The sequence below is a fragment of the Aquarana catesbeiana genome, linkage group LG06 (assembly GCF_042186555.1).
Source record: "Aquarana catesbeiana isolate 2022-GZ linkage group LG06, ASM4218655v1, whole genome shotgun sequence".
Lineage (NCBI taxonomy): Eukaryota > Metazoa > Chordata > Amphibia > Anura > Ranidae > Aquarana > Aquarana catesbeiana.
The window spans coordinates 295210082-295232506 of record NC_133329.1 but is presented as its reverse complement, the minus strand read 5'-3'; the positions used below and the strand labels follow the sequence as shown (position 1 = coordinate 295232506).

Below are 22425 nucleotides of genomic sequence, written 5' to 3'. Positions count from 1 at the left end.
TACTGTGCATGCGCGAGTCGCGCTGGACATTCTGAGTGGTCCCTGCTATCTTCTGGGACCTGTGTGTCTCCCAGAAGACATTGGGAGGGACGGAGGAGGGGCCGGACATGGCGTAGATTGCTGCGTATACCGCGGCGATCTTTCACCGGAAGTGGGAGCAAATACCTGTATTAGACAGGTATCTGCTCCCCTCTGAAAGGTGCCAAATGTGACACCGGAGGGGGGGAGGAACCTGGACAGCGGAAGTTCAATTTTTGGGTGGAACTCCGCTTTAAATACTACCAAAAGAAAGCTCTATTCGTGTGAAACAAATTCAATTTCATATTCATTCAATTTCATATGCGTACAGTGTAGCATGACGACGCAATTGTCATTCAAAGTGTGACAGCGCTGAAAGTTGGCCTGGGCAGGAAGGGGGTTTAAGTGTCCAGTAAGCAAGTGGTTAGAATCCAGTAATACACTGTCTCACCCTGCTCTGCACATGCTCAGTTGCTCTCTATTTATTTTTAGGCATTGCTGAATTTATAGCTGCTGATCTGCTGACAGCCTTAAAGCAGAATCAAACCCTTCTATCCTTTATAGTCAAGAAAGCTGCTTCTGTTTGCAACTATCATGGTGCTGCACATGTGATCAGTTATGACACTGGTTGAGGACACAAGCAAATGTCACAGTAATTTCTGGCATTTCAGGAATGTAACCGGTTTTTGAAACCGTCAAATCGATGGGTTTAGTTCCGCTTTATGTTGTTGTTCAGGGGCTCTGGGCTTCAACAAAATGGCAGCCTCCAGCAAGAAACATTATTTTTTTATCAAGTTGTTATGGGTAAAGTTCCGCTTTAAGTTTTTGAGTTGGTATAAGCATTGGCACGCTCTGTTTGGCTCATATCCTGTCTCAGCACTTCTTAAGACCCCTTTCACACTGGGGCTGCCCGTGCATTAGCGGTAAAGCAATGCTCGTTTTAGCGGCACTTTACTGCTATTTAAGCAGCGCTTTTCGGCAGCTTGTGGGCGCTTTTAACCCCAAAGAAGATGTTAAAAGCGCCCGTGTTGCGGCGCTTCTGAATCTTTTTTCAGGCGCTTTGGAAGCGCTGCCCAATCATTACAATGAGCAGAGTGTTTTGGGAGCGCTAAATAGTGCTCTTAAACCGCCCCAAAGATGCTGCTTGCAGGACTTTTGTTAATGCACCGGCCCAGTGTGAAAAGTCACACTGAAATGAATGGGAGGTGGTTTTCAGGCACTTTACAGATGCTATTTCTAGCTCTAAAATGCCGGAAAACCACCTCAGTGTGAAAGGGGTCCAAGGGAAGCAATGGGATTGAAGAATGAGTGCTTGCTTCCTTTATCTGTTGATATATAAATCTCTATATTTAAAGCCCAACTCCAGGCTCAGCCACCTTGTAGTATGCTTTGCTTCAGGCTGGTTGGGTCCTTTTCCTTCTAGGTCTTTTCCTAGCAGTAGGTGCTCCTTTGATAATGCAGAGAGCAGTACTGACCATCATGTCAGTGCCTCTCTCTTCATCAATACACTATAAATGAAAGATGCTGTGGTGATGCCCCCTCTGGAGGTAGTTCCATGATGTCCTGCGTTCACTGTATGCCCTCAGTCTTCCGGGATGAATGAGGCTGGGCATTATCAAACCTACAGAGGACATCTTGTGGTGAAGAGGAAGTACTACAGGGTACAACTGTGGATTGAAGATAAGTATTGCAGCCTAAGCTAGTAAGCTAAAGTAGTTGTAAAGGCAGAAGCATTCTATACAATAACCGCTTCCGGACCAGCCGCTGCAGTTATACTGCGGCAGGTTTGCTCCCCTGCGCAAAACCACTTAGCTGTACGTTGGCTGGCGGGGTCCGAAAAGCGCGTGCACGCCCGCTGCATAGCGGGGGTGCCGATGCTCGCAGCCAACAGTCGCGATGACCACCGGCCATGAGCGATTGTGACCAGGAGACACCAAACAGGGACGAGTGTGTGTAAACACACACTTCCCTGTTCTGTTCTGACAGGAGTGACAGATCGTGTGTTCCTATTGGCTATGAACCACGATCTGTCACTTCCTGTAGTTAGTCCCTCCCCCTTCAGTTAGAATCACGTAGCAGTGAACTCAGTTAACCCCTTCACCGCCCCTAGTGTTAACCTCTTCACTGCCAGTGACATTTTTACAGTAATCAATACATTTTTAATCACAACGATCGCTGTATTAATGCCAATGGTTCCAAAAATGTGTCAAAATTGCCTGACATGTCCACCATAATGTCGCAGTCACGATAAAAATCGCAGATTGCCGCCATTACTAGTAAAAAAATAATAATAATAAAAATGCTATAAATCTATCCCCTATTTTGTAGACGCTATAACATTTGCCCAAACCAATCAATATACGCTTATTGCGATTTTTTTTTTTTTACCAAAAATATGTAGAAGAATACATATCGGCCTAAACAATTAGCTTTTTTTTAAAAAAAAGGGGGGATATTTATTATAGCAAAAATTACAAAATATTGTGTTTTTTTCAAAATTGTCGCTCTTTTTTTGTTTATAGCACAAAAAATAAAAACTGCAGAGGCGATCAAATATCACCAAAAGAAAGCTCTATTTGTGGGAAAAAAAGGACGTCAATTTTGTTTGGGTACAACGTCGCATGACCGCTCAATTGCTAGTTAAAGGGACGCAGTGCCGAATCGCAAAAAAACTTTCTGGTCAGGAAGGGGGTAAATTCTTCCGGGGCTGAAGCGGTTAAGATAAAAAGCCTTCTGTGTCCAGCACCCCCCTCAGCCCCTCCAATACTTACCTGAGCCCCATCTAGATCCAATGATGTTGCAGGGGTGTCTCGGCTGCCTGGGACTCCCTTTCTCATTGGCTTAGACAGCAGCGCAGAGCAATTGGCTCCTGCTGATGTTAATCAAAGTCAGCCAGCCAATGAGGAGGGAAAGGGGGCCGGGTCGTGGCTCTGTATCTGAATAGCCCCCGGGAGCTGCAGCTCGGCTCGGGGCCTTCATAGCAAGCTGCTTGCTGTGGGGGCACTCAGCAGGAGGGAGGGGCCAGGAGCACAGAAGAGGGGACCCGAGAAGAGGAGGATCGGGGCTTCTCTGTGCAAAACCACTACACAGAGCAGGTAAGTATAACATATTTGTTTTTTTTCTAACTAAAAAAACAAGGCTTTAGTATCACTTTAACCGCTTCCCAACCAACCGCCGCAGTTATACTGCGGTAGGTTGGCTCCCCTGCGCGAGCCGTCATAGCTATACGTCAGCTCGCGGGGTCAGGATAGCAGCGCGCGCGCCCGCTGCACAGCGCGGGTTCTGGTGCTCGTGGCCGATGGTCGCGATGACCGCCGGCCACGAGCGATCATGAGCAGGAGAGACAGAGCAGGGACACACACTTCCCTGTTCTGTTCTGACAGGAGTGACAGATTGTGTGTTCCTATTAGCTAGGAACCACGATCCGTCACTACCTCCAGTCAGTCCCCTCCCCCTTCAGTTAGAATCACCTCCCAGGAAACACAGTTAATCCCTCGATTGCCCCCTAGTGTTAACCCCTTCACTGCCAGTGACATTTTTACAGTAATCAATGCAATTAATTACTATATGATCGCAATTGAATGCCAATGGTTCCAAAAATGTGTCAAAATTGTCTGATGTGTCCGACATAATGTCACAGTCACAATAAAAATCATAGATCGCCGCCATTGCTAGTAAAAAAAAATAAAAAAATAAAAATGCTATAGATCTGGAGTTGGGCTTTAAGTTAAAACTGTAAAAACTTAAAATATATAATTACTGAAAATACAAAATGCTTTCCCTCTAATGTTAAACTGGATAAAGTATTTGCAGCAGATAGAAAATGTTAAAGCAATTCTCATTATCAAAGTTCCTTTGTGTTGTGATTGGACAAAGTTTTCTGTATAATTATTATTACTGTCTTTCAGGCCCCATTAATGAAGAGAACTTCTTTGAATGGGAAGCTCTAATCATGTGAGTAATTCATAACATCCACTGTATTATTAACAAGAACAGTAACACTATTGTACGCTTCATTCCCCTGTGAATGCAGCAGAACTGAAGTGGATATATTCTTTGTCTTGAAATAATCCCTATACACTTTCATTTTCGAACACCATGCCTGTAATTTGCAGGCCACATTCTGCTAGCAAGACCTTACCTACATACCTAAGGGAGAGTATTATTAGTTGTTGGCGATGTCAGCAGTGGAAAGCTTGGCGGTTATGTTCAGCTCTCACCTGCTTGTCTGAAGCTTGTAAAAATGATATTTATGCTTTTTTTTACTCCCTCGCTCCCATACTTAGGAATTCCCCTTTGCTGGAATCTGATGTTGATCTTTCACTACTGGTTTCACGCCAACGTCTGTATAATACTGCAGGGTGGGGAAATAAAAACATTTGTAATGTCTTGAATAGAGGTCGACCGATATATCGGCCGGCCGATATATCGGCCGATATTTGGTGTTTTTTACTTAATCGGCATCGGCCGATTGTGCTGATAAAAAAGCCGATATAGCTTCAGCGCGACTTGCAAAAGACTTCTGTAATAGAAGTCAGTGTAAGTTGTCTGTGTGAAGCGACTTCCCCCCTCTCTGGGCAGCCTGCCAAATCTGATAAAAAGAACCTGAAGGATACAATGTTTACACTTCTGAATGAACTAAATTCCGTGTGTAGAAGTTCTCAGTTTAACCATTTAAAGACTAAATCTTTTCTGACATTTGTTGCTTACAAGTAAAAATCCAGTATTTTCTGCTAGAAAATCACTTGGAACCCCCAAACATTATATATATTTTTTTTAGCAGAGACCCTAGGGAATAAAATAGCGGTTGTTGCAATATTTTATGTCACACGGTATTTGCGCAGCGGTCTTTCAAATGTAATTTAAAAAAAAAAAAATACACTAATAAATTTAAAAAAAAAACTAAGCAGTAAAGTTAGCCCATTTTTTTTCATCCAGAAGTTTTGATTACCTGTTTTTGTGTATTTAATATTTAAGAGAGGTTTTTTTTATATTTTTTTTATCTAAATTCTACATACAAGTGAACTGATTGGAGGTTTGTTTTGTTTAATAAATGTTTAAATGTAAAAAAATTTCCGTATCACTGAAGGTTGCTTTCACACTGGAGCGGGCATGCATTGACGGTAAAAGACTGCTAGTTTTAGCGGCTCTTTACCGTCATTTTAGCGGCGCTATTCGGCTGCTAGCAGGTCGCTTATAACCCAGCTAGCGGCCGAGGAAGGGGTTAAACGCACCCCTGAAGCGCTGCTGCCGAAACGCTTTGCAGGCGATTCGACAGCGGTGCGCATTAATTTCAATGGGCAGGAGTGGTGGTATACACCGCTCCAAAGATGCTGCTTGCAGGACTTTTTTTAATATCCTGCCAGCACATCGCCTCAGTGTGAAAGCACTCGGGCTTTCACACTGAGACTGCAGGGGAGCCGTTTGACAGGCACTTTACAGGTGCTATTTTTAGCCCAAAAGCGCCTGAAAAACGCCCCATTGTGAAAGGGGTCTAACTGTTAGATTTTATGAGATGAAGGTAAAAAAAAAAAAAAAATCGGCCTAATATATCGGCCCCAAAAAATCGGCATCACATATCGGCCATCGGCCACCGCGATTTCTAAATATCGGCATCGGCATCGGCCAGAGAAAAACCCATATCGGTCGACCTCTAGTCTTGAATAACAATAATTTTATTAGTGGCATCTATTGTATACTCAACATTTAGCAAGCAATTGTTTCTGCTAAGAGCCCATTCACACAGGGGCAACTTTGGATCCGACTTCAAGTTGCCCCTAGTCACCTCAAGTCGCACTACATGAAAAAAATCAATGTAAGTGAATGGATCCGTCTTAATGCACGCTACTGCATTCGCTCCGACTTCAGAAAAGGTTCCTGTACTACTTCAATCCGACTTCTAGGTGACTTGTACCCATTGATTTCAATGGAAGTCGCCTCTAAGTCAGATGCCCGTTCATAGGGAGGCAACTTTACAGGAACAAGAAAAGAATTTACCCAGGAAGAGCGACCGCAATATGCCAGCGCCGAGCTGGCTCGCTCATCGGGAAAGGAAAAATGTGTTTTTTCCTTTCCCAATGAGCGACAGAAGGGGAACTCCACACCAAATTTTAAATAAAAAACCGGCATAGGTTCCCCTCCAAGAGCATACCAGGCCCTTAGGTCTGGTATGGATTTTAAGGGGAACTCCCTATGCCGAAAACACGGCGTGGGGGTTCCCCCAAAATCCATACCAGACCCTTATCCGAGCACGCAGCCCGGCCGGTCAGGAATGGGGGTGGGGACGAGCGAGCACCCCCCCCCCCCTCCTGAACCGTAACAGGCCACATGCCCTCAACATGGGGGGTGAGTGCTTTGGGGAAGGGGGGCGCCCTGTGGCCCCCCCCACCCCAAAGCACCTTGTCCCCATGTTGATGAGAGCAAGGGCCTCTTCCCGACAACCTTGGCCGTTGGTTGTCGGGGTCTGTGGGCGGGGGGCTTATCGGAATCCGGGAGCCCCCTTTAATAAGGGTGCCCCCAGATCCCGGCCCCCCACCCCTACATTGTACCCCTACCCATTCACCTGGGTGAAAAAAAGTGTCAATAAAAAAACACACTACACAGGTTTTTAAAGTAATTTATTAGGCAGCTCCGGGGGTCTTCTTCCGACTTCGGGGGTCTCTTCTGACTTCCCTGCTCTCTCCGGCCCGGGGCATGATGGGACTGTGATGTCATAAGGGGCGGGGTCACCGGGTGACATCACCCGGTGACCACACCCCATGCCTATATAAGTCGTTGCACACCGTGTACATGGCATTAAAGCGGGAGAGAGCGTCGTGTCAACTTCGGAAGAAGAGAAGAGGGAAGAAGACGATGGAGAAGACCGGCCCACCGCTAGCAAAAGAGTGGCAAAAGAGCAGTAGATAGTGGAGGATAGGGTGGGGGGCTGGGATTTGGGGGCCCCCTTTTTAAAGGGGGCTTCCGGATTCCGATAAGCCCCCCGCCCGCAGACCCCGACAACCAACGGCCAGGGTTGTCGGGAAGGGGCCCTTGTCCTCATCAACATGGGGACAAGGTGCTTTGGGGTGGGGGGGCCGCAGGGCATGCGGCCTGGTACGGTTCAGGAGTGGGGGGGGGGGGGCGCTCGCTCATCCCCACCCCCTTTCCTGACCGGCCCAGCTGCATGCTCGGATAAGGGTCTGGTATGGATTTTTGGGGGACCCCTATGCCGTTCTTTCGGCTTAGCGGGTTCCCCTTAACAGCCATACCAGACCTAAGAGCCCGGTATGTTCAGCTCCCTGTCCTGGAGGCGACTTCAAGTCGTGTTGTAAGTCGCACTGTGATTCATACTCAAGTCGTGTCCAAGTTGCCTCCCAAAGTCGCGCTGGAAGTCGTGTTGCCCCTGTGTGAATGGGCTCTAACTGGTATTGTTATTAATTTGCCTGCAAGGAAAAATCGATTTTCTTGTATATTAGTCTTCTTGAATCCATTAAGATCTTTCAGCTGTGATCTTAAATGTATTAATAAAATGAACAATTTATTTATTGTGTAGATTACACTCAAACATAGATGAACAAATTATGATGAGCAATTAGATTTTTCATAGAAATAGAGCATAGATTTGTCTGAATCTGTGGAGATTCATAAATACAGATTGCTTAAAGTGGTGTTTCACGCAAAAAAACAAACTGCAGCTGCTGGCTTTTAACAAGGGAACACTTACCTGTCCTGGAGTCCAGAGATGTTGGCACCGCATGGCAGCACCCACACAGGTGCTGCCGCCGCCATTGCGGGTAAGGGTACCCAGCAGTGTAGCCTTACAGCTTCACCCCGGGAACCCTACTGCGCATGCACGAGGCCCCACTCCTCTCTCCTACTGGCCCGGCGACAGGGAGAGGAGGAGGGAGCCCCGCCGCGGCCCGTACTCCCGGAAGGGGGAACAGGATACCTGTCAAAGACAGGTATCCTGTCCCCCCTCCCCCCCGAAAGATGCCAATCGGCGCCGGAGGGGGAGAGGAGACAAATGAGCGGGTGGAACTCTTTCAGGAAATGCATTAAAGTGGTAATAAAGGTTCAGCTTTATAAAAGGAAAAAAAAACGTGTTTTACTTACCTGCTCTGTGCAATTGTTTTGGACAGAGCAGCCCTGATCTTCTTCTTGGGTCCCCTACGCCAGCACTCCTGGCTTTTCCCCCTTGACGAGTGCCCCTAATCGCAAGCCACAAGCTAATGGGGCACTGGTGCGTGGTCGCTCCCGAGCCCTGCGCTATTCGTGCATAAGACACATAGAGCCTTGGTTCAGCCATGCCCTTTACTTTCCTGGCTCACTGGCTGTGATTGACAAAAGGGAAAAAAAAATGTTTGTTTTAACCGCTTATAAAGTGTTAGCTGGAGTTTGGCTTCAGTTTGTTAGTTTATTTAAATCTGCTAGTCCATCTAACACTCCCTTCCCCCTAACTGACAATACTGCTGTCCAAAGGTACCCCCTGTGCTCGTTCATCCAGAGTGGGGGCACCGTAATGCAGTAGGTACGTTACTGGCCATATTACCAGGGGAAAACGGAGTAAAGCATGAAAGTGATTTAGCCACCACATCTAATGATTGGTAAGCTGCAATATATTATATTTTTGGTTTTAAGTTTAATACCGCTCTTACAACGGGTCCCCGTTTCATACTAGCAGCAGTGTCTTTTAACCCCCCGAAAAGTGATCCACAATAGATTGCTTTCCGAGGCCATTAAAAGGAGGATTACAGGTGTTCAGAAGGTGATATGGCCGCCTCCTGATGCCTTTTGTTTTTGTACTCCTGAAGGGCGATTTTGCTTTGTGGGAGGTCCCATTCACTTACTTGGAAGAGTGTGACAGGCGGTACCCTCTGTCTGCATTCTGCCAGTCTTTGTATGCCAACTTAAGCCTAGAACACACAGAGCGAATGTTGGGCAGCATCGGCCGGTTCAGTAGAAACTGGCCGACATTTGGCTCGTGTGTACTGCAGCCGGTCCGACAGAAGCCAGCAAAACTTCCGTTGAAAGGTCATGACCGAAAAACGTCTGCAGATTGGCTCTCAATCAGCGCTTTCAGCCAATGGCTGAGAACGCTGACCAGAGTGTTCTGGTATGGGGCCATCCCTCTTTCAGAACAGCAGGGGAGATTGCTGTACAAACATCGCATAGTTAGTACAGCGATTCCAAACTAAATCTGCCACACGTATCAGTAAAGCTACCAAAACAGATGGCAGGGATTTGTGAATCTGATGCAGGCCATATTAAAGGGCCATACCACCAGAAAAGTGTCAGTAGGACTTCATTGAATTCCCCAAAATGTTTCTGCTCAGGAAAATACTCCCCCCAGCCAGAATAAGTATCTTTCCAAGGAGATATTTAGATAAAATGTTATTTGAAAATAATTTTTGGGCTAACCTCAGGCAAAACAGTTTCCTATAATAAAGACTAGTCACTGACAGTTGCTCTCCCTGTGTTGGGTGTCTGGTCCTGTTTCCACCCCTTCTTAGTGTTCTGCAGGCAGTCTGTAGTGAGTGGGCCTGATGGGTCCCCCACAGCACTGTGAATGTGTCACTACTGTTTTAAAAGGTCATATCTGGGTTTGCAAAGATATTTGGTGTATTTACATCCTCTGAGACTGTTAAGAAATATATTTAAAGTGTAACTGAAGGAAAAACCTATTTTTTTTAGATTTGAATAGAGTGGAGAGGGATTAGAACATAGTGGTTGGGCTGGTTTATATCGTATCATGGGGTACCAATTGCAGCCACCAAACATACAAAATAATAACATCAAAGAAAAAGAGCCAATAAGGATGCCAATGTGTGAAGTATTTGATATGTAAACTTGATCTTATTGACTTCATCATGGTAACTTCCATAGGGCTGCAACTAACGATTATTTTCATAATCGATTAATCAGCCGATTATTTTTTCGATTATTCGGATAAAATCATTAAAAAAATCGTAATGTGCCATTTTTTCTATTCCTCCCGGAAACACCAGTGATGGAGTGCTATTCCTCCCGGGGACACCAATGACGGGGCGCTATTCCTCCCGGGAACACCAATGATGGGGCACTATTCCTCCCGGGAACACCAATGATAGGGCACTATCCCCCCGCCCCTCCCAGGAACACCAGTGGGGCACTATTCCCCCCCCCTCCCAGGACCACCAATGGGGCACTATGTCTATTCCCCTCCCTCCCAGGAAAACCAATGATGGGGCACTACTATTCCAGGCAGCCACCCTCCGGAACACCAATGATGGGGCACTCCCCCTGCCCCCCCCCCCCCCCACCAATACTGCTAGTATGGGGCACTGGTCATAAAAATGTACTGTTTTTACTGTGTTATTATTAGCCGCTACCTTTCACAATGAATGTGCAGCTCAGATCTCCTTGCAGCTTCTCGCCCTCGCCTCTCTGTTCTCTCGAGGCAGCGGGCGGGGCTGAGAAGATCAGTGGGGGTGACGTCAGCGAGGAGGAGGAGAGGCGCGCCGCAGACGTGCCTGGTCACAAACGGAGGCACCGAGGACACAGGAGGGAGGATTTATTCTCTGTTCGCTCGAGGCAGCGGGCGGGGCTGAGAAGATCGGGGGGGTGACGTTAGCGAGGAGGAGGAGAGGCGCGCCGCAGACGTACCTGGTCACAAACGGAGGCACCGAGGACACAGGAGGGAGGATTTATTCTCTGTTCGCTCGAGGCAGCGGGCGGGGCTGAGAAGATCGGGGGGGTGACGTTAGCGAGGAGGAGGAGAGGCGCGCCGCAGACGTACCTGGTCACAAACGGAGGCACCGAGGACACAGGAGGGAGGATTTATTCTCTGTTCGCTCGAGGCAGCGGGCGGGGCTGAGAAGATCGGGGGGGTGACGTTAGCGAGGAGGAGGAGAGGCGCGCCGCAGACGTACCTGGTCACAAACGGAGGCACCGAGGACACAGGAGGGAGGATTTATTCTCTGTTCGCTCGAGGCAGTGGGCGGGGCTGAGAAGATCGGGGGGGTGACGTTAGCGAGGAGGAAAAGGAGAGGCACACCACAAGTAATCACAAGTGTTAAAGTTAAGTTCAGCTTTAACCCCTGCCGACCGCTCACAGTACTGTGAGCGGATGGCAGGTGCAGGCACGGCAATGTACATGTATGTTGCCATCTTTGGGGTGCTCATGCATGCACCCCCTGCTGAATGCTGCAGCCGATAGTCCTTTTCTCTGAAGCATGCCTACTCGATCTTCTAATTGTAAGTTATTATAATAAAGTTTTTTTAAATATCGTTACGGGCTTCACTATGGGTCCTTCATTTCTCTTCCCGGGTTTATGATGACTACATACTGGAAACCCCTATCTCTGATGTGATCATTGGGAGTTGTGGATATGTTACACGGAGGTTGTTGTCTGACGAGGGGTTCCAGGGAGCTGAATTTGCTGGATGCCATTGAGAATCATTCATTTATGCTTAATCCTATTTGCCTTCTGGTAAGCAGACTACATTATCACGTGGTGACGAGTGCCCTTTCTACATCTACACTGTGTCTGGTGATTTAATTCCTCCCACTCTTCAGATCTTTTTGGACTCTTTTAGCGCCGCAATATATTTTATTATGTGACTTTTTGTTTGCTATCAACGAACTTTGCTGGCCGCTTGCTTGTATTTTAGTTCAGCACGAATTTTTTGTTTTTTATAGCCATTGATTTTGGCTGAAACCTGCTGATCAGCTATGTCCAATCATAACACGGAGTTCTGTGTGTTTACAAACATACAGAACCCTTGTGTACACTGAACAGGGATCTGGCTGTTTCTTCTCCCTGAAAAGCAGGAAGAAAAAACAGCTAGATCTGTGAGTAAAAGAAGCACACATTACACTTGTTGGGCACACACAGTTAACCCCTTGATTTCCCCATGATGTTAACCCCTTCCCAGCCAGTGTCATTAGTACAGTGTACAGTATTATCACTGATCACTGTATTAGTGTCACTAGCGACATCAGTGTCAGTTAGTGTCCCTCCCAGCCAGTGTCTTTTAGCGCCAGATTGCCCGTCACCCTATCACAGTCCAACTATAAAGCCTAGTACACACAGGCTGATTGTCGGGCGGCATTGGCCAGTTCAATAGAAACCGGCCAACATTCAGCCCATGTGTACTGCAGCCGGTGGCATGACCAACATAGGTCTGCTGTTTGGCTCCTGATCAGCACTCTCAGCCAGTGGCTGACAACGAAGACCGCAGTGTTTTGGCGGAACACAATAGCACAGCAGGGGAGGTCGCTGTACCAACATCGCATGGTTAGTACAGTGGCTCCTCCTGAGCTGTCAGTTTTTTTTTCGTTCAGCCCTGGTAGTGTGTACTAGACTTAAGTCACTGATCACCGTCATTACCAGTATAGTGTTTATAGCTTTGTAAATTCCAGTATACTTACTATAGTTTGGAGACACTATAACTTTCATACAAACCATTCAATAAACACTTATTGGGATTTTTTTATCAAAGATATGTAGCAGAATACATTTTGCCCTTTTTTATTGGATATGTTTTATAACAGAAAGTAGAAACTATTTTTGTTTTAAAAATTTCCGGTCTTTTTTGTTTATACGATTAACCATAAAAAAACAGTGGTGGTTAAATACCACCAAAAGAAATCGCTATTTGTGTGAAAAAAATGATATCAATTTCATTTGCGTACAGTGTTGCATGACCGCGTAATTACCAGTCAAAGTAGCGCAGTGCTGAATAGCAAAAGATGCCCTTCCGGAGGTCAAGTGGTTAAACTAAACTGCAGTTTCTAGAGTCCTAGATACTGTTCCACTTGTTCATTTTGATTTGGGAATTTGTGTTTACACACTATTACCAATCTCACTTTTAGATTTTTTTTTTTAATGTATGGTGTTTCATTTAGTGCAGCATATGTTCATTATTATTATACAGGATTTATATAGCGCCAACTGTTTGCGCAGCACTTTACAACATTTTAATGTGGTCTTTCGTCATGTACAGTATGGCAGCATCCTGTTTACTACTACTATGTCGTGCATTCATTTAGACCCTCAAGAGCAGACAAGGATCATGGTAGATATTTGACAGTTTTTCATGTGATGTCTCTGTCCACTTAAAAGGATTGCCCCAGCTCTTCCAAACAGCTGCCACCCGCTTATATGACGTGTATCATTTAAGACATGCCTTGCAGGCAGATAGTTCAATTATAGCCTCACACACCCTGACTATTAAGAGGAGCGCCGTGACCTTGCCATTAGAGCATGCTTTGATTTCCTGTGCTGTGTTGTTTTGTTTTTTCTACCCCTCCTCTGAAAAAAAATGGCAGGTATCGGGATAAAGCCTTTGAAGTGTATATTTATTTAACAGAAACTCCAAGGTGCTTTATTAGGGGAAAAACATCCTATGCACTTTACACTTGTATAAGAAACTGGACTGTACCATCAATGAGTTTCTGACATGAAAGATAGACTTAATTCACCAAACATCCATTTCACACCTGGAGATTAGGATTCTTGAAACAAATTCCTAGAATTTTGATCAGGGAACATCTTTTGACTTAGTGCTAGTTCACACGAGACGCAGTTCCGTTCAGTTCCATGCGCTTTTTTTCTGCACAAATGCATGCACAGTGTTTTCCATGTATTCCAATGGCTCTAGTTCACACCATGCAAAACACCGTGCATGCATTTTGTGCAGAAAAAAACGCAAAGAACTGAACAGAACTGCATCTGGTGTGAACTAGCACTTAGTGTAGAAAAAAAAGCGCATGGAACTGCATCTGGTGTCAACTGGCCCTTAACCGCTTCAGCCCTAGTGGATTTTACCCCCTTCCTGACCAGAGCACTTTTTGTGATTCGGCACTGTGTCGCTTTAACTGACTATTGTGCGGTCATGCGACGTTATACCCAAACAAAATTGACATCCTTTTTTTGCCACAAATAGAGCTTTCTTTTGGTAGTATTTGATCGCCTCTGCGTTTTTTTTTTTTTTTGCGCTATAAACAAAAAAAGAGCGACAATTTTGAAAAAAACACAATATTTTTTACTTTTTGCTATAATAAATATCCCCCAAAAATATAATTTTTCCTCAGTTTAGGCCGATATGTATTCTTCTACATATTTTTGGTAAAAAAATTGCAATAAGCGTATATTGATTGGCTTGCGCAAAATTTATAGCGTCTACAAAGTAGGGGATTGTCTTATGGCATTTTTATTTTGAATTTTTTTTATTAGTAATGGCGGTGATCTGCGTTTTTTTTCCAGACTGTGACATTATGGCGGACATGTCGGACAATTTTGACACATTTTTGGAACCATTGCCATTAATATTGATTAATATCGATCGATCGATCCTATAAAAATGCATTGATTACTGTGTAAATGACACTGGCAGTGAAGGGGTTAACCACTAGGGGTCAGTGAAGGGGTTAAGTGTGTCCTAGGGAGTGATTCTAACTGTTAGGGGGCTGGACTTCAACACACAGGACAGTGATCACAGCTCTCAATGAGAGAGAGCTGTGATCACTGTCCTGTCACTGGGCAGAACAGGGAAATGCTTTGTTTACAAAGGCACCTCCCCGTTATTCCTCTCCGTGAGACGATCGGGGGCACCCGACGGACATTGAGTCCGCGGTCACGCGCCTGCGGCGCCGCTTCTTGTAGGGGTCATACCTGTACGCCCTTTTGCCTACCAGCGCCATTCTGCCGACGTACATTGGCGTGCGCTGGTTGGCAAGTGGTTAAAGTATATTTGTTTTCCATTAAATCATTTTTTCTAATAATGTAAATAGAGAAAGAAATGTGTGTGTGTGTGTATATATATATATACACACACATACAGTATCTCACAAAAGTGAGTACACCCCTCACAGTTTTGTAAATATTTTATTATATCTTTTCATGTGACAACACTGAGGAAATGACACTTTGCTACAATGTAAAGTAGTGAGTGTACAGCTTGTATAACAGTGTAAATTTGCTGTCCCCTCCCACAGCCATCAGACCCCTTTTACACTGGAGGCGTTTTTCAGGCGCTTTAGCGCTAAAAATAGCGCCTGAAAAATGCCTCATCTGCAATCCCAGTGTGAAAGCCTGAGTGCTTTCACACTGGGGCGCTGCGCTGGCAGGACGTCAAAAAAAGTCCTGCATACAGCTTCTTTGAGGTGCTTTAGGAACGGTGTGTACATCGCTCCTAAAGCGCCCCTGCCCATTGAAATCAATGGCAAGCGCCGCGGTAGTGGCACTTTGGGGGCACTTTTAACTCTTTATTTGGCCACTAGCGGGGTGAAATGCGCCTCCAAAATGACGGTAAATTGCTGCTAAAACTATAACTAAACTAAAACTCAGTATGTTACAGTACATTTTGGCATTCATGGTTCCCTTAATGAAGTGTAGCTCCCCAGTGCTGGCAGCACTCGTACAGCCCCAGACCATGACACTCCCACCACCATGCTTGACTGTAGGCAGGACACACTTGTCTTTGTACTCCTCACCTGGTTGCTGCCTCACACACTTGACACCATCTGAATCAAATAAGTTTATCTTGGTCTCATCAGACCACAGGACATGGTTCCAGTAATCCATCTCCTTAGTCTGCTTGTCTTCAGCAAACTGCAGGCTTTCTTGTGCATCATCTTTAGAAGAGGCTTCCTTCTGGGACGACAGCCATGTAGACCAATTTGATGCAGTGTGCAGCGTATGGTCTAAACACTGACAGGCTGACCCCCCCACCCCTTCAACCTCTACAACAATTCTGGCAGCACTCATACTTCTATTTCCCAAAGACAACCTCTGAATGTGACGCTAAACACATGCACTCAACTTCTTTGATCGACCATAATGGGGTCTGTTCTGAGTGGCACCTGTCCTTTTAAACAGCTTATAAATAAAAGAAAATGCAGCGCTATGTAATAGTAACCTTACTAGTGTAAATATAAGTACCAAGAACACCCGGTGACCACTCCCCATGCCTATATAGGTCATTGCGCACCGTGCACACGGCATTACAGCAGGAAAGAGCGTTGTGTCAACATCAGAAGAAGAGGGAACAAGATGATGGAGAAGACCGGGCCAACGCTAGCAAGAGAGCGGCAAAAGAGCAGAAGATAGTGGAGGAGCCCGGCAGAAGAACCGGAGAGCGGGAGAAGAAGTCGGAAGAAGACCCCGGAGCTGCCTAATAAATTACTTTAAAAACCTGTGTAGTGTGTTTTTTTTTTATTGACACTTTTTTCCCCCAGGTGAAATGGTAGGGGTACGATGTACCCCATACTCATTCACATAGGGTGGGGGGGCCCCCTTATTAAAGGGGGCTCTCAGATTCCGATAAGCCCTCCGCCCGCAGACCCCGACAAATAACGGCCAGGGTTGTCGGGAAGAGGCCCTTGTCCTCAACATGAGGACAAGGTGCTTTGGGGTGGGGGGGCCGCAGGGTGCCCCCCCTTCCCCAAAGCACCCACCCCCCCATTGTTGAGGGCATGCGGCCTGGTATGGTTCAGGAGGGGGCGCTCGCTCGTCCCCGCCCCCTTTCCTGACCGGCCGGGCTGCGTGCTTGGATAAGGGTCTGGTATGGATTCTAGGGGGACCCCCACGCAGTTTTTTCGGCATGGGGGGGTTCCCCTTAAAATCCATACTAGACCTAAGGGCCTGGGTATGCCCTCGGAGGGGAACCCATGCCGTTTTTTTAGTTAAAATTTGGCGTGGAGTTCCCCCTCATGATTCATACCAAACACAAACGCGATGTGCCAGCTCGGAGCTGGCACATCGCGGTCACTCTTCCTGGGTAAATTCTTTTCTTTTTCCTGTAAAGTCGCTTCACTGTAGATGAGGATCCAACTTGGAGGCGACTTCCATTGAATTCTATGGGTACAGGTCGCCTAGAAGTCGCCTTGAAGTAGTACAGGAACCGTTTCTGAAGTCGGAGCGACTTCAGTAGTGTACATTAAGACGGCTCTCATTGACTATAATGTACTGTAATTCCCAATGTCAGACAACTTGGGGCGACCTGAGGGCTGACAAGTCGGATCCCAAGTCGCGGCAGTGTGAACCGACACTTAAGGTGTGTGACCGCACAATCAAGTTTGGTCTACAAAAGCAGCTAAACCACCTCTGGGCTCTAAGTATAGCGGGCTTTGCAGGATCCAGAGATAGGTATAATCCAGAGATGTTGTCCTCAATTTAAAGTAAGAAAGAGGCTGGATAGTGCATTATCATTTGAGTATAAATTTATTATAGGTACAAAACATCAGGGTACTCACATTTCACAGATGCTTCCAGCGCACCAAACTATAGAAAACATTCAGTATAAAAATCCTCTCCAAACGGCTTGCAAACTTGTGTGTATCAGCAGCTTGCTCAGAGAGCATGTAACTGTCTCCTCCATCGTCCTGGCCCCTCCCCTCCGCTGTATGGTCTTGGCCACCGCGCTGCAGCTCAATTTCAGGGTCTTGGCAATTTTCCCTCCCCAGTGTCATGTGACTCAATAGTGTTGCAAGGTCTCAGGTGTGAATGAGGAGCGGGTGTGTTAAATTTGATGTTATCACTCTCAATCTCTCATACTGGTCACTGGAAGATCAACATGGCACCTCATGGCAAAGAACTCTCTGAGGATCTGAAAAAAGAATTGTTGCTCTACATAAAGATGGCCTAGGCTATAAGAAGATTGCCAAGGCCCTGAAACTGAGCTGCAGCACGGTGGCCAAGACCATACAGTGGTTTACCAGGACATGTTCCACTCGGAACAGGCCTTGCCATGGTCAAAGAAGTAGAGTGCACGTGCTCAGCGTCATATCCAGAGGTTGTCTTTGGGAAATAGACGTATAAGTGCTGCCAACATTGCTGCAGAGGTTGAAGGGGTGGGGGGTCAACCTGTCAGTGCTCAGACCATACTCTACATACAAACAGTTTGCTGATGACAAGCAGACTAAGGACGTGGATTATTGAAACCATGTCCTGTGGTCTGATGAGACCAAGATAAACTTATTTGGTTCAGATGGTGTCAAACATATGTGGCGGCAACCAGGTGAAGAGTACAAAGACAAGTGTGTCTTGTCTACAGTCAAGCATGGTGGTGGGAGTGTCATGGTCTGGGGCTGCATGAGTGCTGCTGGAACTGGAGAGCTACAGTTCACTGAGGGAACCATGAATACCAACATGTACTGTGACATACTGAAGCAGAGCATGATCCCCTCCCTTCGGAGACTGGGCCGCAGGGCAGTTTTACAACATAATAACGACCCCAAACACACCTCCAAGATGACCACTGCCTTGCTAAAGAAGCTGAGGGTAAAGGTGATAGACTGGCCAAGCATGTTTCCCGACCTAAACCCTATTGAGCATCTGTGGGGCATCCTCAAACGAAAGGTGTAGGAGCGCAAGGTCTCTAACATCCACCAGCTCCGTGATGGAGGAGTGCAAGAGGACTCTAGTGGCAACCTGTGAAGCTCTGGTGATCTCCATGCCCAAGAGGGTTAAGGAAGTTTGGCCCCAATTTGGACATTTTCACCTAAGGGTCTACTCACTTTTTTTGCCATGGTTTAGACATTATTGGCTGTGTGTTGAGTTATTTTGAGGGGGCAGCAAATGTACACTGTTATACAAGCTGTACACTCACTACTTTACATTGTAGCAAAGTGTTTTTTCTTCAGTGTTATCACATGAAAAGATATAATAAAATATTTACGAAAATGTGAAGGGTGTACTCACTTTTGTGAGATACTGTGTGTATATATATATATATATATATATATTTATTTCTTTATTATTATTTGCAAGTAAAAAGGGGTATGGGGTCAGCAAGGGTGGTCATTTTTGCCATCACGATCTGACCACCCTTAGAGCACGCAGTTGAAACCAGTTTATTTCAATGTTGGGGACTGGCACTAAAAAATCTGTGGGGAGCAGTTGTGAATGGGAGTGCTTTTCCAACCTATATATTGGCCTTTCCATCCAAAAATGGCCTGAATATGAGATTACCATGAGAATAACTGAAAATGCACATGCCGAACTTGCTTTATCCGGCTGTCATTGGGGATCAGGAAAAATGATTTTCCTGTTCAATTACGTTTATATATGTTTTTCTCTCCTTCTGGTTAACTGCAAGTTTAGGGTTTTCAGGATAAAAGGTTTTTCGTGTGTTTAGTTTTTGACTTTTGGTTGGACTTGATGGACACATGGTGTGTCTCTTTACAAGCTAAGGCCGCCATAGATGGAGCAAAGTTCTTTCCTGCAACCACCTTCAGTGGTTGCAACACAGTCAGTGATGATGATGGAATCCCTCTGGGCGAGGGAAGCCATCCCCGCCAGGAGAACACAGTGATTATTGCTAGCTGCTATAACAGCTGCTTGCGATAATCACATGTAAAATCCGGCAGGCTGGTTTTACCTACTTTGATCGATCAACTTGGGTACATTCAGGTTGCCCATACATGGTTGGAATCTCGGCTAGTTCCTGCTGAACTGGCTAAGATTTGAACTGTCTATGGCTGGTTTAACTGTACAATAGAACACACCATTAAATTATTTAGAATAATACAGTGTGTTTGAGCCTGTATACCTATTGACAATAACATCTAAATAATTGAAAGGCATAGAATTATTTATTGAAAAATGTTTTGTTCATACAGTATGTATGAATTTTACCGGTCACTGGATAAATCAGATCTTGGGTTTAATGCCTTTTCCAGCAATGAATGATATTACAAATACATGATTGACTTGTCAAAATAACAGTTTGAGAAATATGTATGTATGCTCAGAGGTCAAGCAAAACTGTTGTCCCCTGCAGGCATTTGTGAGTCTATGGGTAACTTTGCAGTTACATCACATCTTTCATGCTGTTAAGGTGTAAATATCTCCCCAGAGGGTTCTTAGGTCATATGAAGGCTAATTTGATGGTCAGCATTAGTGTGAATTGGGGGGGGGGGGGGGGGTTCTTTTGGTTAGCACAGCATTTTCCAAGGATATCACAACTACCTGCCAGTCTGTCGAATAGCACAATGTTAGAGAGGCAAGCTGGACAGAGGGCATGTTCAGGCAGACTCAACTGTGTTAAAGAAGAACGCCAAAGCTTAGTTTTGATTAGAGTGGAGAATAATTCAACCTCTCAGGTTTTATGACTCTTTGAAGAAGATTTACTAAAACTGGTGCACACAGAATCTAGTCTAGATGTTCATAGTAATCAATCAGCTTCTATAGCTTTTAGGCTCCATTCACACTAGCACAACTCCAAAGTCGCACAATTTCCTATTTGACTTTGGAGTACGACTTTGTGGCAATTTTGAGTATGACTTTGATCCGACTTTATACCCTTTGGGTCAAAAGTTGCATCAAAGTAGTGCAGGCACCTTTCAAAGTCAATTGTGGTTGTTTTTATGGACTTTGTTCTACAATAAAGCCGTTTTTTTGCAAGTTTTGAATGTGCAGCCATCCAATCATTCGTATACCTGAGAGGCTGCAGCAGTGGCAGGGCGTGCACCTCAATTGCTGTGCAGTCTGAGCATCATGGCCAGCAAACATCACCTGTGAGCAGCGGTTTCTTATTGTACAGACCTTTTAGAATTCTCTGTGTCTTTACATGGCACTGATTCGAACAGGTGCCATTGAAAGAATGGGCTGCCACTTGTCATAAGACTTTGATGTCCAAAGTCGCATGACAAGTCACACAAGTGTGAATGGGGCCTTATTTTCAAAGCTTAAATAAACAAGCTGATGTTGGAAGCTGATTGATTATTGTGCACAGCACTAGATTCTGTGTGCACCAGTTTTAGTAAATCTTCTCCATTTTGTCTCCATTGGGAAGATTACGCCTCGCTTCCTGGCCTGGTTTTACTATGGGAAGTAAGGGAACGGGTAGACAGCAACAAAAACCTAATAAATATACTAACCGTTCACCATTCTGTCTAAACTAAAAATAAATGTCAGGAGTTCAACCTAAAGGGGCAGTTTTTCCTGTAATTCCCTCATTCTCCCTTTAAGAAATCTTTTTAGGCATAGCAAATTATTGTCACGCTCATAAGGGTGGCACAGCATTGTCTGATGCCATCAATAATTTAACTGGTAAGCAGCTGTATGTCTTGGGGGATGCAAATAGAACCAGCTACCATATTAGCAAAGTAAGATCTAGCCTGGTACATGTAATTTGTCTGTTATAAATATAACTCATGATACAGATTCGCTTTATGATAACTGGCAGCAAGATGTCAGTTTATGTTCATTTTATCTTCTGTCAGTTATGTATTTAGTGTCCCTCACAAAAACCGTCACATCCTTAAAATAATCGTTTGCAGATATACTCTGCTAGTTACTCCAGGCCTGTTCACCTTGATGGCTATCTTTTTGTGTTCTGCATACACCTTCAATAATTACTTTTCCCAGGCTGTTTTGTAAACCTCAGACGTGAAATATGAGCAAAGCATATCACACTATAGTTTATACTTGTCTGAATTAAGAGCATTAGGTGTCATTTCTATCTGCTGCTTTGTTACTCTGCTATCAGCATGAATCACTTCTGATACGTTTTCCTGACACCAAGAGAAAAAAGGTGACAGGGGAGGGAGCTGCAGCTGGCAGCCTCAGATTTGTTCCTGTGAGCTGCATGGTGGGATGTGTGTCTTTTCCCTCCAATCAGCTCTCAGAGCTCGTCTCACTGAACTCTGCAGAGAGTAATTTCAGCTCTCCGCCCCCTTTTTCTGACAGTCAGGCATGCTTTATGAATTCTGCACATTGAACATATGTAGAGAAGAGAATACTGTAGATAAACAGGTACAACTTATGCAGGAGGCTTTGTTTCATATTGGTGTATTACCTGAGGATTTTCACTTCACTAGATATATGGGAGAGCCACTTTAAAGGATCACATCGCATCGGGTGGCTATAAAAGTCCTAATTCTGCCCACACTGTGGAAGCCAGATAACTGACACATGGATCTGGCTTTTTAAAGCACACCTCCGCTCAGGTTTTTCACTTTCTTACATCTAACCCCCACCCCCACAGCACACCATAAATTTACCTTTTTAAAAAAAAACTTTTTTTTTTTTTTTAAATATTGCTGGTTGTTTCTGCCACCTCCTTCCCAGCCAACCTTCTACCTAGGCGAAATTAATGTATGGGATGCTCATGCAGTCTTCTGTGATACCAACCTCCCATATCCCAAGAAGCTGCAGGAAGCTTCCCCACACCTCAGGAAAAGGCATCTGTGTCATCAGGGAGCTGGTTCTACAGTAAGTACTGGGAAGAGAAAGCCCTCTGCCAATGATGTAAAGGGCTAAGATGGAGGCAGGGGACCTGGTGTCCAGCAGCGGAGTGGCAGATTAGAACAGAACTCTGATGTATTTGCTAGGTGTTGCCAAGTATGTTTTTTTCGGCTGTATGCACAATAACAGGTAAGAGATTTAAAAAAAATGTTAATGGGTATTAAATATCTGCTTTAGGTTACCATATATAGGACAA

At 45.3% G+C, this 22425-nt stretch overlaps 1 protein-coding gene across 1 annotated transcript in view; it reads left to right on the top strand.

The window, feature by feature from the left end:
- Positions 1 to 22425, top strand: part of UBE2G2 (ubiquitin conjugating enzyme E2 G2) — a 145135-nt gene that overhangs the window by 95379 nt on the left and 27331 nt on the right. Inside the window, exon 3 of the mRNA XM_073633469.1 lies at positions 3927 to 3972. Within this exon, the coding sequence (XP_073489570.1) occupies positions 3927 to 3972 (46 nt within the window). The remainder of the gene's footprint in view (positions 1 to 3926; positions 3973 to 22425) is intronic.